A 19,002-nucleotide genomic window follows, 5' to 3' on the forward strand; every position below is an offset into this window, starting at 1 on the left:
CAGTGTCTCGCTGTGGATGGCGAGAGCACTTGCAGTTGTACTTGAAGCACTATACCGCCAACGTTCTAGCCACTGGTTTTGTAAGGTCACGGTAATTATGACACAAGTCACACCAAATTTCTGATACAAGAGGCCAATCCATGAGAGTGAATGAACTCAACTCATGTAAAACTAATTAAATATCTATGCATAAGGAATTACACAAGACAAAGACAAGTACACACACACACAGGAAACCTAGACATTTAAATCTGAAGAAAGCATTTTATTATTCAAGTCAATCGGATTAAGTCTTCAAATCAAAAAGGTCATTACCACAATTCCAATTTCCAAAAAGTTAATTTGATAAAACTACCAACATACAATGAGAAAATACATTAAACTATATAAAAATGGTCAGTGAGTTTGACTTACTCTCGGTATTGCTTCTACAACTCTCCACAGCAACACAGTTCATAAGAACTCTGAAAATGAACACAAATCAGTGACAAAAATTTAAGAGTCCATACAGTAACATTCTGTACCTATCACTCCAAATAAGCAATGCCTTAGTGTTGCACTTAGCGACACACATAACCACGAGTAGGTTTCAGTTGACCTATTGAACACTGTCTGGCTTTTGTTTTAAAAAACCCTGGTAAGTTAGTATTGATAACGTCCTCTCTTTCCTACATGACCCCAACCAGCTCCACCACCTCTCCCGCCACTCTTACCCCCTCCCCAACCACCACCTCCCCAACCCCCTCTGCCGTCTTGTCTCTTCTGCCAGGCTGGCATCTCAGGGAGGGGGGCGTCTATCTCAGAGGGCCGGCCGCCTCTATCTGGCACCCTACCCATCAGGATCTATAGAAGAGAAATACAATGGTAGGTCAATGACAGGACAATGGATGGAGAACATTTTAGTCATTTATGCTGCACTTCCACCTAAGACGTACCCCACCCCATTGTGTTGCCTGTGTTTCATGTTAATGCTAGCTCTCGTATACTTGTTTCCATCAGGAGTGCGACACTAAATACTTGGGGCAAGCATACTCAACAACCTCTGCACCATGGGCTCCCGAGTGGCACAGCGGTCTAAGGCACTGCATCTCAGTGCTAGAGGCGTCACTACAGACCCTGGTTCGATTCCAGGCTGTATCACAATTGGCACAGCGTCGTCCGGGTTAGGCCGTCATTGTAAATAAGAATTTGTTCTTCACTAACTTGCCTAGTTAAATAAAGGTAGAAAAAAACAAGACAGTTGCTTTGTGAGGTGTTAAGGTTCACAGGTAGCTATTGTTATGCAAATGACAGCTGAAAAATACCAGTAGCTTGGCTTTGGCCCCAAGTCAGAGCCATGGTCCAGTGAGACATGGGTGCCAGTCCGCATAAATGGAAACAGAAAAGTCTGAGCCTTTTGGGTTAAACACTGGGGTGTATCTAAGATGGAAACTCAACATTAGTGAGATTCCATTGCTGGGTACTTGGCCTAAATGCTCAAGACTTATGTACACTCATTAGACATGACACAATACCTTGGGTCACATTCCATTCTGGAAGGCTACAGTACCTTATTGACAGCACAGGCAGTATTCGCTGTGCTGGAGCCACTGCTGGTCTTCACCACGTTGCATATGTCCTCCCTGGCTGCCAGCAGGTGAGCCATGCCTACAGATGAACTCTGGGACAGGGTGTGTCTCTTAGACTGGTAGGCCCTGGCCATGCTATCAACTCTCTCCTAACAGACAGACAAGACAGTTTGTTGAGCATAGGACACGCACAATGACATTCTGCATAGAAAGAGCAGAAAGGGAGTAGCCTGCCGATTTAAAGGGGTCACTAAAGTTGAGACTATCAAGATACACCAGAGCACTCCACCTGCCTTGGCTCTCTCTGACCAGCCGAAAGACTGCAGCGACGTCAAGCCGTTTGATCAGCATCCTCCGCCGGCACTCATACTCTGAGGACAGGACCGTGTTGATCTGCTCCAGCCACTCCTGTGGAGACAAGGCCCATATTCAATGCACACTTGGCATCCCCTCATGCCTTAGCAGGACTTATACCCTTTGCCCCCACAAAAATGGGTGAAATTCTGAATGCAGTCTGCTTACCGACTGTTCACTGTCGAGAGATTTCTTCAGAACTGGCTTTCCAATGTGATCCTTTGGAAGCTCTTGAAGCACTGCGTTTATCTGGAAATACATAGTGCTTTCAGAAAGTATTCATACTCCTTGACTTATTCCACATTTTGTTGTTACAGCCTGATTTTAAAATGGATTAAATAGATGTCTCATCCATCTACACACAATACCCCATAATGACAAAGTGAAAACATATTTTTAGAAAACGTTGCATATTTATTCAAATACAAACAATTTCATGGGTGTGAATACTTAAGTCAATATTTTGTACAAGCACCATTGGCAGCCATTACTGCTTTGAGTCTTTCTGGGTAAGTCTAAGAGCTTTCCACACTTGGATTATGCAACATTTGCCAATTATTATTTTAAAAATTCTTCAAGCAGTCAAATTGGTTGTTGATAACTGCTAGACAACCATTTTCAGGTCTTGCCATAAACTGTAACTTGGACTCTGTCTTCTTGGTAAGCAACTCCATTGTAGGTTTGGCCTTGTGTTTTATATTACTGTCCTGCTGAAAAGTGAATTCATCTCCAAGTGTCTGGTAGATAGCAGACTGAACAATGTTCTTCGCCTAGTTCCATTCCCTTTATTTTTTTATCCTAAAAAACTTTTACAAGCATACCCATAACATGATGCAGCCACCACTATGCTTGAAAATATGGAGTGGTACTCAGTAATGTGCTATATTTGACCCAAATAACAGTATTTTGGACTAAAAGTTAATTGCTTTGCCACATTTTATTTCAATACTACTTTAGTGGCTTGATACAAACAGAATGCATGTTTTGGAATATTTTTATTTTGTACAAGCTTCCTTCTTTTCACCCTGTCAACTAGGTTAGTATTGTGGTGTAGCTACAATGTTTTTGATCCATCCTCAGTTCTCCTATCACAGACATTCAATTCTAACTATTTTAAAGTCACCATGGTGAAATCCCTGTGCGGTTTCCTTCCTCTCTGGCAACTGAGTTAGGAAGGACGCCTGTATGATTGTAGTGACTGGGTGTATTAATACACTATCCAAAGTGTAATGAATAACTTCACCATGTTCAAATGGATATTCAGTGTCTGCTTTTTATTTACCCATCAACTTATAGGTGCCCTTCTTTGCAAGGCCCTGGAAAACATCCCTGGTCTTTGTAGTAGAATCTGTGTTTGAAATTCACTGCTCAATTAAGGGACCTTTATAGATAACTGTATGTGTGGTGTACAGAGATGAGGTAGTCATTCAAAAATCATGTTAAACACTATTATTGCACACATATTGAGTCCATGCAACTTATTGACTTAAGACATTTCAGCTTTTCATTTGTAAAGATGTCAAAGTACATAATTCCACTTTGACATTCGGGTATTGTGTGTAGGCCAGTGACAAACAAAATCCCAATTTAATCCATTTTAAATTCAGGCTGTAACAACATTTGGAAAAAGTCAAGGGGTGTGAATACTTTCTGAAGGCACTACCGGATACAATGCATCTGTTGAATACAAAGACAATGATAAAAATCAATGGCTATGCATTCAGGACTTTCTATTGGGTTAACGAAGGCTGTTTTTGCAGCTTTTGTATATCAAAACTTCTGAGCTCAGAGGAAGTGAACACACCTTTTTCCCTATCCCAGAGAACAGCACTGCTACTCCCTGCTCTCTTGGCTCTGGGAGCTTCAGTGTTTCACAGATTGCCTGGAGATCGTTTCGGTCTTTGTGTTCTTTGTCCTTAGCAGGTCGTCTCTTTACTATCTGTGCAGCTTGTAGCTCAGAGCATAAAAACACTGCAGAATAAAGATAGGAGCCACAGGTAAAAAAACAAACATGCAAAATGAAAACTCAAGACCTAAACCACCCGAGCCATGGCCTGTTCACCCTGCTATTATGCAGAAGGTGAGGTCAGTACAGGTAGATCAAAGCTGGGACTGAGAGACTGAAAAACAGCTTCTATCTCTGCCCTGAACTTCGTCACTCCACTAGCCTGCTACCACCCGGTTACTCAACCCTGCACTTTAGAGGATGCTGCCCTACTGTATGTACATAGACATGGAATCACTGGTCACTTTAATCATGTTTACATACTGTACTTTAGTCAATGCCACTGACATTGTTCATCCTAATATTTATATATTTAATTCCATTGTTTTACTTTTAGATTTGTCTGCATTGTTAGATACTGTTGGAGCTAAGAACAAGCATTTCGTTACACCCACAACAACATCTGCTAAATATGTGTATGCGACCAATAAAATTTGATTTATATGAGGAAAGGTGTAAGTCTGAACCATGGCAGAGCCGCAACATACCAAAAAGGGCATCATGGGCGGCAGGTAGCTGGTTAGAGCGTAGGGACAGTAACCGAAAGGCTGCTAGATCGAATCCTCGAGCTGACAAGGTAAAAATCTGTCGTTCTGCCCCTGAACAAGGCAGTTAACACACTGTTCCTCGGCCGTCATTGTAAATAAGAATTTGTGTTAACTGACTTGCCTAGTTAAATAAAGGTTAAATATTTTTCTTTTTTAAAGAACATGATGGTACTCAGCCCAGTATTCTGGACAGATGGCCAATTCAATACTTACATACTAGCTTTAGATAATCTTTCTTATTCTGCAGCCCTTCCTGTATAATCCCGGAAACAAGGCCTTGATAAGGGCACTGCAACTCCTTCAGCATGCCACTCATCTCAAACTGAAGCCCACCAGTGTCACCTAAACACACGTTTCAGAATTAACATAGCAATGGCAATAGTATCCGATTTAATAAAACACTTTTCAATCAAATGGGACAGTGAGAGGTGATGTCTTTTGGCTCACCTGAACCTGACGAAATGCTCTCTTCCAGATCACATAACGGTTTCAGACGGGATGCTAACCACATGCATAGGGTGACATACTCCGTTGATAACAGTCCACCTTCACATGCTCTGACAAGCCTCTCCTCAGTCTGCAGAGGTCCTTCATACCTGCACACCAACAAACAATATGATCTACCTGTACGCTAGCATTGAATCATAGCTATAATAGCACTTGGATGTTGTATGGATGCATTTGCGAGGGAATAAGCAAAGGACCCTTATATTTTTCTACCACTGTCTAGAACGACTACACTAGTTAAGCATACTGAACAAAAATATAAAACTCAACTTGCAACAATCTCATTGATTTTCCAGGGTCACAGTTCATGAGGAAATCGGTCAATTTAAATCATTTTCATTAGGTCCTAATCTATGGCTCACGTGACTGGGAGTACAGACATGCATCTGTTGGTCACAGATACCGTAAAGAAAAACGGGACTCAGGATCTCCTCACAGTATTTTTGTGCAATAAAATAAAATACAAATCAGCACTGGGTTGACATCAGCTCTTCTACACAACGCCATACACGTGGTCTGCGGTTATGAGGCCGGTTGGGCCTACTGCCAAATTCTCTAAAACAACATTGGAGGCAGCTTATGGTGGAGAAATGAACATTCAATTATCTGGCAACAGCTCTGGTGGACTTTCCTGCAGTCAGCACACCAATTGCACACTCCTTCAAAATCTGAGACGTCCGTGGCATTGTGTTGTGTGACAAAACTGCACATTTTAGAGTGTCCCCAGCACACCGTGAACTGTATAATGATCATGCCGTTAAATCAGATTCTTGATATGCCACACCTGTCAAGTGGATGGATTATCTTGGCAAAGGAGAAATGCTCATTAACAGGGAAGTAAACACATTTGTGCAGAATATTTAAAAATAAATAAGCTTTTTGTGCATATGGGACATTTCTTGGATCTTATATTTCAGCTCATGAAACCAACACTTTACATGTTGCGTCTATAGTTTTGTTCACTGTATATTGCAGTGTTGGGGAAGCTACTATGAAAATATAGGTTTACCAAGCTACCAATTACTCCACACTTGACGAAGTTGAGCTACATTAAAGCTCTAGTAAATATAGTTTACTTAACTAAAGCTATTATGAAAAAGAAGTTGACTACATCCAAACTACTTAGTGAAAAATGCTCATATGTAAATCAAAAACACTTTAGGGTCATATGTTAACAGAACGTGTAATAGAGCACAGTATGAGTCATAACACCCATAAAACCTTGCGTTCAAACAGGAAAATGGTTCCAATAGTTTTTTCGCCATTAATTTTTCCCATAGGGGATTTTAGAAACACTTAAAACAAGGTCTGTGTTTTGTGTAGGCTTACCCTGGCGTGACATTTTGATAACCATGTAAATCTCTCTAGGACAAGATAACTTTTATCAATATATTAACCTGTAAAGCCAAAATAACCCCCCCCAAAAAATGAAATACTAATTAACTGCTAGTGTCGCTATCATATAGGACAACAAATGCCATGATGATCTGGACAAGACTGCCGAATCGAGGCAAAGGTAAGAATCTCTGGATTAACGATATAATGTTAGCTAAATGTAGTAATGAATAAATTGGCAACATTTCTTTAAATTGACAATTCTGTGAACTATCTTGTGCAAGTTTGAAATTGACACAATGCCTGTTAGCAAAGGAGTCTGCTAGAGATGACGTGCAGGAGCTTGCAGGCATTTGTGGTTTTGCATGATGTCTACTTTGATGCCAATTAGCATTTTCGAATCTGAGAGTTTACTCAATATATTCGGCTTTATTAAGTCACCTTGCCCGAGAGATTTACATGGTTATCAAAACGTCACGCCGGGGTAAGCCTACACAAAACACAGCCCTTATTTGAAGTTTTTCTAAAATCCCTTATGGGAAAAATGTATTGTGGAAAGACAATTGGAACCATAACCTGTTTTATGGGTATTACTATAACGTTACCTCCACTGTGGGACTCTATTCAGCCCATTTAAACACAAAAACTATGTTTCAAGGGAGAATTGGGCAGGTCTGATGCCGAAAGAGAAAGGAAATGATTTCCTACTTAACCCAGAATTGATTTTTGCACAAAAAAAGTGTAGTTCCAGTAGTTAACTAGTTAACGTTACACCGCTGCTCTATATGGCACATTTATTAAAACACTAAAGTTAGCTAGATACCTAGATTTGAATTTAAACTACCACCAAGCTACTGCAAATGTAGTTAAATTACTAGTTGAAATACATGTAGTTCACTACTCCCCAACACTGTTACATTGTTAACACCCATGCTAGCGGGCAGCGTCATCGGTGGTGGTGTTGTTGTTGTGCATAATATACTTGCTTACCCAACTTGTTCCAGCGCATCTAAAATATCACTTTCCATTGTGGTAGACAACAATATCAGAAGATTCCTTTTACTTTAAAGATGTAACCGATAGGAGCTTGAGTGTGACATTGTAATACAAACATATCATTCTCTACGAGCTAACCTAGCCACGCCGTTTTGAAAAACATGCCGCGAGGTAGGTGTAGCAAATTAAATCCGTAATGGAACATGCATCTTGGTTAATTACATTCCGCTTAGTGTGTTCCCGCTAATAACTTCCCGGACTATCGTCACGTCTTCCGTGGACTAAAAAAGTATAATAATATCATCAAAAAGCGCACTATGAAAAGGGAGTTACATGACATCCCATTCTGAAATATAATTTACAATTCATTTATGTGAATGAAAATGTTTCATTTGTGTTATGCCATGGCCCATGATCTATAGATAATGCTATTAATCTACTATAAAACCATAACTATCTTGTCAGGTAATTCAACAAAATACTATTATAGTATAGGTGACTTTCACATGGGAAAACCTTATGCAATGAATTTCACTCGAATGGGAGGAATTGGTACTATAATAAACCCATCCCGCTTACCAGTCTTGAAATTTGCTCAATGAAAAATAACATGAGTACAAGTTACCACTAGCTAGGGATAGCCTAATACCTGAAAAATATTCATGTTTAAAGGGCAGCTCAACTCTAAATACGGCCTTTGTCCAACCCCTTCAAATTAAAAAAAATACATTCAGGTGAGAAGTTGTGGGTGGGGGAAATTGTTCTTAAGTATTCATTTTGTGGGAGGGTTAAAGTAGTTGTACCTGATGCCAACACTTTCTCACCAAAGCATCATCAGCAAATATGGCTCAGTCAGTTAGCGCACAGTAGAATGGATCCAACATCTTGACATTGCCATTTGCAGCGTAAATTCGAATCCCCCATGTGGCGCAAAAATATATTTGAAATGTGGATTCACATTTATTGCGGTACTGTGTTGGTAAGAAATGTGCAATCATCACCTTGAAAATGAAGATTAGGAGGTCAATTAAATCCAAGCGTTGACTGCTCAGATAAAAATGATGACATAAAGAGCCGTTGTGTTGAAACACCGTGCGATGTTTAACGGTGAGAATCGCAGAGTGGTGAACTTACTAAATGACTGAAGAGTTTGACTGTGTGATATTAGGTGGCTTCTTGTGTAAATATCTTCCGTCTGGATTTTAATGATTTGTATATTCACATTGTAGTATTTAGTAAAATTCTTTAATTTAAGATTTTTTGTAAATACTGCATATATAAATCATTGATCTCACTCTCACCCCTGTTACATTACAATTTTGTCATACCATTTTGGAAAGGTTATGAAATATGAATTTGATGTTTGAGCTCAGTCTGAAATGTTTAGAGCAATCATGAGAATATTGATTTTAGTTCAAATTCTGAAGTTAAACAATACTTTTGATAAATTAAGAGGCTGCTGACAGTGTCCCTTTCAGCCTTTAGTATAGCAAAAGTGAGATTTTATATTTCTAATTATTGAATTAGTTTGAGGGACATATGATTAATACAGAAATGTTGATTTTATTACAAATGTCTGTTATAATCATATTCAGACTACTTCCATAGCATCCATTACAGGGTTGAAGACAAATGGTGTCCATATCAGAAGACAATGCCAAGAGTGTGCAAAGCTGTCATCAAGGCTAAAGGTGGATACTTTAAAGAATCTAAAATCTATTTTAATATGTTTAAAACTTTTTTAGTTACTAAATGATTCCATGTGTTATTTCATAGTTTGTCTTTACTATTATTCTAAAATGTAGAAAATAGTAAAAATAAAGAAAAACCCTTGAATGAATAGGTGTGTCAACTTTTGACTGGTACTGTGTGTGTGTGTATATATATATATAGAACGCGTCGCCTACCTGAGCGGTATGATGGCTGCGTGGTCCCATGGTGTTTATACTTGTTTACTATTGTTTGTACAGATGAACGTGGTACCTTCAGGCATTTGGAAATTGCTCTCAAGGATGAACCAGACTTGTGGAGGTCTACAATTTCTTTCCTGAGGTCTTGGCTGATTTCTTTTGATTTCCCCATGATCTCCAGCAAAGAGGCATTGAGTTTGAAGGTAGGCCTTGAAATACATCCACAGGTACACCTCCAATTGACTCAAATTATGTCAATTAGCCTATCTGAAGCTTCTAAAGCCCTGATGCCATTTTCTGGAGTTTTCCAAGCTGTTTAAAGGCACAGTCAACTTAGTGTATGTAAACTTCTGAACCACTGGAATTGTGATACAGTGGATTATAAGTGAAATGGGGTCTGTAAACAATTGTTGGAAAAATGACTTGTCACGCACAAAGTAGATGTCCTAACCGACTTGCCAAAACTATAGTTTGTTAACAAGAAATTTGTGGAGTTGTTGAAAAAACAGTTTTAATGACTCCAACCTAAGTGTATGTAAACTTCCAACTTCAACTGTATGTAAATAAGGTATTTCTGTTTTGTATTTTTAATGCATTTGCAAACATGACTAAAAACCTGTTTTCACTTCATCATTATGGGGTATCGTGGGTGTAGACGGCTGAGAATTAAACTTTTTTTATTTTTTTAATAAGGCTGTAATGTAACATGTGGAAAAAGTCAAGGGGTCTGAATACTTTCCGACAGGAAAACGACCCTAAGCACACAGCCAAGACAACGCAGGAGTGGCTTCGGGACAAGTCTCTTTAGGTTCTTGAGTGGCCCAGCCAGAACCTGGACTTGAACCCGATCAAACATCTCTGGAGACCTGAATAGCTGTGCAGCGACGCTCCCCATCCAACCGGACAGAGCTGGACAGGATCTGCAGAGAAGAATGGGAGAAACTCCCCAGATACAGGTGTGCCAAGCTTGTAGCGTCATACCCAAGAAGACTCGAGGCTGTAATCACTGCCAAAGGTGCTTCAACAAAGTACTGAGTAATTGGTCTGAATACTTATCTAAAATTTATTTCAGCTTATTTTTTATAAATTTGCTAACATTTCTAAAATCCAGTTTTTGCTTTGTCATTATGGGGTATTGTGTGTAGATTGATGAGGGGGGAAAAACTATTTAATCCATTTTAGAATACGGCTGTAACGTAACAAAATATGGAAAAAGTATGTCTAAATACTTTCCGAATGCACTGCATATACTTAACATGGACAACATTAGTCAACATATGCATGTGGTTATAAAAATAAAGATAAACAATAATAATTCATTTGAATAACTTCAAAGTCAACCCTGTCAGTCTCACAACCTTGTTATGATCAAACAAGTAACAGGGTTGAGTTTTTTGGCTCAAAATGGCCACTGCTCCTCATGTGGTGAAGAACAGGAGACAACATGGCATGCATGAAATTCCATATACAGTTGAAGTCGGTTTACATACACCTTAGCCAAATACATTTAATCTCAGTTTTTCACAATTCCTGACATTTAATCATCCTAGTAAAAATTCCCTGTCTTAGGTCAGTTAGGATCACCACATTTTAAGAATGTGAAATGTCAGAATAATAGTAGAGAGAATGATTTATTTCAGCTTTTATTTCTTTCATCACATTCTCAGTGGGTCAGCAGTTTACATACACTCAATTACTACTTGGTAGCATTGCCTTTAAATTGTTTAACTTGGGTCAAACGTTTCGGGTACCCTTCCACAAGCATCCCACAATGAGTTTTGGCCCATTCCTCCTGACAGAGCTGATGTAACTGAGTCAGGTTTGTAGGCCTCCTTGCTCGCACACGCTTTTTCAGTTCTGCCCACACGTTTTCTATAGAATTGAGGTTAGGGCTTTGTGATGGCCACTCCAATACCTCGACTTTGTTGTCCTTAAGCCATTTTGCCACAACTTTGGAAGTATGCTTGGGGTCAATGTCCATTTGGAAGACCCATTTGCGACCAAGCTTTAACTTCCTGACTGATGTCTTGAGATGTTGCTTCAATATATCCACATAATTTTCCTCCCTCGTGATGCCATCTATTTTGTGAAGTGCATCAGTCCCTCCTGCAGCAAAGTACCCCCACAACATGATGCTGCCACTCCGGTGCTTCAAGGTTGGGATGGTGTTTTTCGGCTTGCAAGCCGCCCCCTTTTTCCTCCAAACATAACGATGGTCATTATGGCCAAACAGTTCTATTTTTGTTTCATCAGACCAGAGGACATTTCTCCAAAAAGTACGATCTTTGTCCCCATGAGCAGGTGCAAACCGTAGTCTGTCTTTTTTGATGGCTGTTATGGAGCAGTGGCTTCTTCCTTGCTGAGCGGCCTTTCAGGTTATGTCGATATAGGACTCGTTTTACTGTGGATATAGATACTTTTGCGGAGGTCTACAATTTTCTAAGGTCTTGGCTGATTTCTTTTGATTTTCCCATGATGTCAAGTAAATAGGCACTGAGTTTGAAGGTAGGCCTTGAAACACATCCACAGGTACAGGCTAATTGACATATGAGTCAATTGGAGGTATCAGAAGCTTCTAAAGCCATGACATAATTTTCTGGAATTTTCCAAGCTGTTTAAAGGCACAGTCAACTTAGTGTATGTAAACTTCTGACCCACTGGAATTGTGATAGTGAAATATAAGTGAAATAATCTGCCTGTAAACAATTGTTGGAAAAATTACTTGTGTCATGCACAAAGTAGATGTCCTAACCAACTTGCCAAAACTAGTTCGTTAACAAGAAACTTGTGGAGTGGTTGAATGAGTTTTAATGACTCCAACCTAAGTGTATGTAAACTTCCGACTTCAACTGTATGTTTGCAGTAAGAAGAGAGTTTTGATAAGTAATAGTTTCCCATCTTTATTTAATGTAACAGAGTTGAGGTCGATAACCCCAATCTAACAATACAAATCAAAGAAATATAGATATACAATAATGTGATAGCTTGCCATTCTTTGCACCATATTGTTCAGAAGACTTGTATGATGGCACTTCCAGTTGATATTGTCACATAAGTATAAGTTCCCTATTTTTATGGGGGAGATTTGTTGGTTTAACGGGGTTGAGGGTAGACTGAGGTATGCAACTAAATATTGTGATTTTAAATCAAAATCATGCATTTATTTGGAAAAAATACATTCTCAGCAAAAGAGCACAAATAGATGTTTCCATCAATGGCAAAATGTATGGACTATATATATCCTAAGTACAAATTCAGTGAAGGCCACAGGGGACATGACAAAATGCTTAGTGTCAGTTGAAAACAAGATCTCTTATGATAAAGATGAAATTCATGTTATGTTTCTTACACTTCATTACAGGGGACATTTCAATTTGTATAATAAAGCTTTTTAAATTAGATGGTGACACAATACTTAAAATATTGGACTCAAATCCTACCATTTCATGGAATGACCCAGATGTGTAAGAAACAGAAAGAGTGCCTTTTGAATTTATGTAATGTCAGTAGCCTGGTCAAGGAAGCATAATGGAAACTATATTGGCACACTCCACTTACCAAGACCATTACCAAATAAGGCACACGGTCACCTGCTTTTATAGTGAGCCTTGAGGTGGTACCACCCAGCACATCTAGAAGGGAGTGTATTTCATACCAAACCCTCCCTTGATATGACAGGAGCACTATCACGAGTTGAACTGCTAGGGGCAAAAAGAGCTAGATTTACTTACTAAAGGACCAAAATATCTCACTTTTGCAACGAACTGTTAAAATGAAGACCAGAATTTTTCATTAAAGTTACTTAAGTACAATTTGATTGCACAGTGCATATGTAAAGTCTACACCATATTAATATCACACTATGGACTCCCCTCGGATCATAAGGAAACCTGAGGAGGAAAGAGAACGATTGAAGTCTTCAAAAGAATCCCACAAGATTAAAACTCACAATTTTATTATGATAATGTTATTTGATATGACAAATTACAAGTGTATGCATATTTACATTATATATTTACGAAAAGTAACAAGTTACATCTGTATAAAGAAAATACAACTATGACATGAGTTATTGAACTATACATTTTACATCATATACTTAGAATTCTCAAACCATGGTAGAAATAGCTAGACATTTATAAACCAATATAACCAGAACAAGAGCTGTTAAGTTTTAGATGGAAACTATGATGGACGTGAGGCACTTTTTCAAGGTTGTCAGGATGTGAAGCCAATGGCACTACGAAACTGAAAGAAAAGATGCATGAGAAAGAAAGGAAACAGGCAGTGTTTACAGAAGAATTAGAGTACCATTTAAACTGCAATTTTCAAAACACAAATGTTTTCCACTATTTAGAAGTAATCACAGAAATGTTACATCATGAAGCGCTGTAAGCCTACATACATCATCAGTGCACCAAAGCATTGGAGAATTGAAAAGTAACCACTCAACTGCTGTGAAAAGAAACCTTTTTAAGCAATACACTGAACACGTTTATATAGGCATTTCTTTTTAACGCAGACAAAGTCAAGAATGTACATTTTTAAGCATTCCAAAAATATGCACACTTTCCAAGATTGAAAGAAGAATAAAAGACTAGCAGCAAAGTGGTTAAACTGAAGTCTTATGCAAAGTTAACTGACAGGTAAAACATAAATATATTAAAGCAGACAAACATGTTGCATATATAACACAGTATATGATAGCGAGTTACACTGTGCTGGTTAATGCAGAATGAAACAGATGATTTCAGTATCTCTCAGCTAAACTTGTATGAATGTATGTCCTACACTTTACTCCTCAGCCAGCAAGTTTTTAAATCAGGTTAATCTAATCTTGGGTTTAGCTTGCAATATGCAGGGCAATCCAAATTACAATATGGGAGAATAAAAACATTGATAAACCAACCAAATGCGCACACACACACACACACGGTTATATGCGGTCATAGGAACTAGGTATTGTTTAAACAGTCTTTCGTAGCTGACTTTTCTCTCAAATCAATAAAAAAATGAGTGATTGTATCTAGCAGCTTTATATATATATATATATTTATTTTTTTAAATAAGTGGACTGCCACTACTGTACCATGTTAGTACTCTAGCCTTCCTCCCTTCATAGAAAACTACAATGAAACTCCATTAAAAGCTCAATTGTCATTTCCATCATGAACGCCCTCCACTTTCAATGTGAAATAATACTAAAAGGTGACTTATGTACATAATGCTGTCAATTGAAGCTACAGTATATGCATGCTGACAGCAATGATAAATACAGCTCTCTCTTTTAATTTCCAAAAAACAAGACGGGATTCTGATCCGGTATTTAAATATAGTGTTACTTATTTATAGGAGCTTGGAGTTTGGTACCTGGGGTAACGTCTACATAGCGTTAGTAAAGTGTCCCGTCACTGACTCAGTGTGGAGAGAGGTCTATGTGTTTTTCATGGTCAACAGTTTGCATAGAAAGTAAAGAGTGTTGGTTGGTACCTCGCATGGGGCATAAGAGAGGGATATGGAAGAAGTTGACTGTCCCCATCCAGTCTGGCGACGAGACAGGGTTGCCACGTCCTTCTCAAGAAGTGGTGGTCCGGGGGATGGTGTGCATATCTATTGGCTACAGTACAGGGCTGTAATGACAAGCTTTTTAAATAGGGGTGATTTTAAATCCTTTTGATAACGATTTTGTCTAAATCACGTGTCAAACTCATTCCACGTAGTGTCTGAGGGTTTTTGCTCCACCCTTGTACTTGATTGATGAACTAATTAGTAAGGAACTCCCCTAACCTGGGTGTCTAGGTCTCAATTGAAAAGAAAAAAACAAAAACACACAGACACTCAACCCTCCGTGGAATGAGTTTGACACCGCTGGTCTAAATGATCAAAGAAACCAATTTCTTTGTTCTCAAAAACGATTAAGGTACACAGGCAGACAGATTTCTCAAAACAGTGGAATTAGCAATAACATACTGTCTTTTAAAGATGCAGCATCAAATTAATACAACCAGAGGTATGTCTACAGTTATCGGAGTGAAATATGGATTTCAACAAGGACCTTCATACTGCATCTCCCCATCAGCTTTCAACAAAGTCAGGTTTGTTACAACGAGTAAACACAGTTATCAGTTTCTATGATCACTGTGCTTGACATCTCACTGCATATGAAGACCTATGCACATATAGTGTGTAACAAACAATCATACCCATATGCTATAATTACCTATAGGCAAATGCCCTTTGACATTTAAAATGAGGTACCTGTTCATTCATGACTGGGCAAATGTTAAATTATGTATTCTCTGACTTACCGTGGACAAGCTGCAAAATGACTTGACAGTAGTACATTTGACTCGTTACAAATGCTTTAAATCACAAGGGGACAGACATCCAGTACTTTTGAAATTTGTAGATGGTGCTGTAACCCAACCTTGGAGACCAGTGCTTTCACGGTTGGCCTTTTGTACACAAAACTTGAGTTTTAGTTGGTAATTTCTAGTTTCCGAAAAAAAAGGGAAAAAAAGGTTTTCACCAAACGAGTCTAATTTAAGTGCCTTGTTCAACAAAGGGGCACTCAAGACCCCTTACTCACCAACATTAAACAGAAAAACTTGCTGGTTGAGAAAAACTTCAGCTTTAAATAAAAAACAACAGTTTTACCATGAAGCGAAGATGTGATGGAGTCAAAATAGAAAATCTGGTAAAGTACCTGGAATTGTGACATTTTGGTCTCATGGAAGGTGAGTCAAGAAGTGCTAACATTAATTCTTGACTTGTTCGGGGGATGGAGGATTGCAAAAGACATTACCATATTTTCACTCCTGCTCATGGAATTGATCACTTTATGTTGGAATGCAATTAAGTGGTCCAAATCACTTTACCAAAACAAGGAAATCATTCTAACATCTAGTTATGTCAGACTGTACCAGCAAAAGATAAAAAGGTGTTACCTTCTTTTTTTGTTCAACATTTGATGAATAGGAAAAATAAGGAAACACGTACACATCCACCACAGCAACATCTCTGAACTGTTAAATGACTCAATAAGAATGGTCTTAAGGTTAATGTACCATTAGAATTGTGTGAAGGGGGGGATAAACATTTCTAGTGCACCTTCTCTAACAATTACACTGTCAGCGAATGCTCGAGTCATAAAGGAACTGCCAATGTTACCCAACTACAAATTCACAACAACATATCCCTTTTAGCATACTTCAAGTTTGTTTTCTGTATGCACAAATGTTTTGTTTTGTTGTGTAGTTGCTGCTCTCTGTACAAAAGACAATATTCCTTCATAAAGTTACACATTACTTGTAGGGAGAGTGACATGGTGGCCTGGTTGTTGTGTGTATTATGTACGAGTGTGAGTAAGAGTGTGTTTGTTTAGTAATATTTCCATGTCTGCTAATCTCAATGCCTTCTCCTCGCGTTCAGCTCCTGAACTATACTTCACGCTCAGAGCCCGTAAAGCACAAGGTTAGTCTTCCGCTGCTCTCTGCGTCGAAGGACACAAAAGACCTCCAAAGCCAGGCGTCTACAACAACATGTCACCCCCTCTGAGGTGAATGAAAAACAAGGCATTTTAATACCCAGCTTTTTCCCGCTTTCCTGTGTCAGCTAGCTGTGTTGTGGGTAGGTCATCCCGGGTGAGGGGTCAGAGTTCATTCAGGTCAACCAGCGGCCTTGTGCTTGCCCCCGCAGCATCTGCAGGCCTCCCCACAGTGGTGGCAGGCTCTCAGAGGCAGGTAGCAGCACATACAGGGAGCAATGAAGGACAGTGCCGTCAGGGCCAGCCAGCGCAAGCAGAACTGTTCGTCAGCCGTGTCACACGAGCACGGGTCCGAGAAGTCTCCCTCCGAGTCGGACATGCAGTGGTACAGCATGCTCTCGGCACAAAGCATGCAGCTGACTTTATAGATGCACTGCTTGATGGGGTCAGGAGCATCCTGGCACTGGCCCCGCTGGTTGTCCTCATGGTTGAACATTTCCCGGCAGTAGATGCAGCGAGAACGCTCCCCATCTTGCCGCCTCCGCCGCCCTTTTTTGGACTTGAGCAGTGGTGAGGGCTGCGCCTTGATGGAGGAGTCTTTACCCAGCCCTAGCCCCAGCCCTGTGCCCATGCCCATACTCCCAGGGCCTGAGTGGAACTCCATGCCCGGCCCCTCGGGGAAGAGGTACTCACACTTCTTGCTGTCCAGTTTGTGGAAGAGGGCAGGGAAGTCAGAGTCCTCTCGCTCTGCCTCCTGCTTCCACAAGACTGGGTGGCGGTAGTCCTCGTAGCCGCGAATCAGAACGTCCTTACGAGGGTTGATCCTTACAATCTCCTCCTCGTCCATGTGAAAGCTCACATGGCGCGTAGACTTGAAGGACACCTGATGGAGACACAGTGTTATTTTATTCAGTTCAGAGAACACAACAGACATTTTAGCAGTGTCAGTATATATTTAATTTATTTGAGTATGCATCGTGAATGATCTTTACTGTCCTTCCATGTCATGTAGGACATTCTTCAGAATTAGTATTACCTTATTAAACTAGATCTAACATGGAGGTTTAATCTCCAGTGGCAATACAGGGCTATTCATATACTGTAATATAGTGGGTCACGGGTCCAACTTAGGAAATGGAACGTGGCTTTCCCACCTGACCTGATAGGAATAAATTAACTTTATAAAAATGGAGACCCGTTCCGAATGAACCCGAGGACTGTCAGACACATTCCGAAAAGGCCCGTGGAGAAACAGACCCAAACAAACGCCTTCCGATCTGGATCCGAAGACCCGTTCAGATCCGAGAGCAGAAAGAAACCTCAGACTGGACACTGCCAACACCATCAATAAACAAGTGACATTGGCCAAATGACCAACAGTTATGTGTCCTTAAAACCTGCCTATAACAAATAAAATAAAACTTTGTATTTTTCGATGTGTAGAACATGCAAAACTTTATAGCCAATTGTTATATTGGTTTTTACTTTCCTAAAACAATAAATTGTCCACCTCACAGCTCAGCTGTCAGAGATGTGAGTGCTAAATGCGCCAGGGCATTGCATGCATATAGGCGTATCGGCCTAGGTGTCCACTGTATGATATTAATATTTTTAAAATATATATAAAAAAGGAAGATAAGCCTAGGCCTAGCCACACAGAAACAGAGATATAGAGTTCCTATGTTCACCTGGACAAGAGGAACACCTACGTGAGAATGCTGTTCGACTATAATTCAGTGTTCAACACCATGGTGCCCTCCAAGCTAATCACTAAGCTCAGGACCCTGGGACTGAACACCTCCCTTTGCAACTGAATCCTGGACTTCCTGACTGGTGGCCCCAAGGTAGTGACTGTAGGCAACAACACATCTGCCACTCTGACCCGCAACAAAGGGGCCCCTCAGGGATGCGTGCTTAGTCCCCTCCTGTACTCCCTGTTCACCCATGACTGTGTGGCACGCATAACTCCAACATATTCAATAAGTTCGCATGACATAACATGGTTGGCCTGATCACCGACGACAATGATACAGCCTAGGGCTGGGTAAAGGAAACGGAGGGCTGAGCATGCTCCCATTCACGTAGCCGTAGTTGAGCGGGTCAAGAGCTTCAAGTTCCTAGGTGTCCACATCACTGAGGAATTATCATGGTCCACACACACCAACACAGTTGTGAAGAGGGCATGACAACACCTCTTCCTCCTAAGGTGGCTGAATCTTTTTGTGTCATGGGCTCTCAGATCCTCAAACAGTTCTACAGCTGCACCATTGAGAACATCTTGTTATGTCAACTG

The 19,002-nt window shown here is 39.9% G+C and overlaps 1 protein-coding gene, 1 long non-coding RNA gene and 1 pseudogene across 4 annotated transcripts in view; 1 reads left to right on the forward strand and 2 right to left on the reverse strand.

The window, feature by feature from the left end:
• Positions 1–244: 244 nt before the first annotated feature.
• Positions 245–7,525, reverse strand: LOC129842991 (protein FAM98B-like; annotated as a pseudogene).
• A 980-nt stretch (positions 7,526–8,505) lies between these two features.
• On the forward strand, positions 8,506–10,714 carry LOC129842994 (uncharacterized). The gene is made up of 3 exons (XR_008757728.1): positions 8,506–9,004; positions 9,284–9,426; positions 9,969–10,714. It is a non-coding gene; the product is annotated as an uncharacterized LOC129842994 (long non-coding RNA).
• Positions 10,715–13,161: 2,447 nt separating this feature from the next.
• Positions 13,162–19,002, reverse strand: part of LOC129842990 (sprouty-related, EVH1 domain-containing protein 1-like) — a 101,984-nt gene continuing 96,143 nt past the window's right edge. For all 3 annotated transcript variants that reach the window (XM_055911713.1, XM_055911712.1, XM_055911714.1), the window contains one exon: positions 13,162–17,592. In XM_055911713.1, coding sequence (XP_055767688.1) covers positions 16,891–17,592 — 702 coding nt within the window. In that variant the 3' untranslated portion in view covers positions 13,162–16,890. The remainder of the gene's footprint in view (positions 17,593–19,002) is intronic.

This window comes from Salvelinus fontinalis, unplaced genomic scaffold, assembly GCF_029448725.1.
Source record: "Salvelinus fontinalis isolate EN_2023a unplaced genomic scaffold, ASM2944872v1 scaffold_0084, whole genome shotgun sequence".
NCBI lineage: Eukaryota > Metazoa > Chordata > Actinopteri > Salmoniformes > Salmonidae > Salvelinus > Salvelinus fontinalis.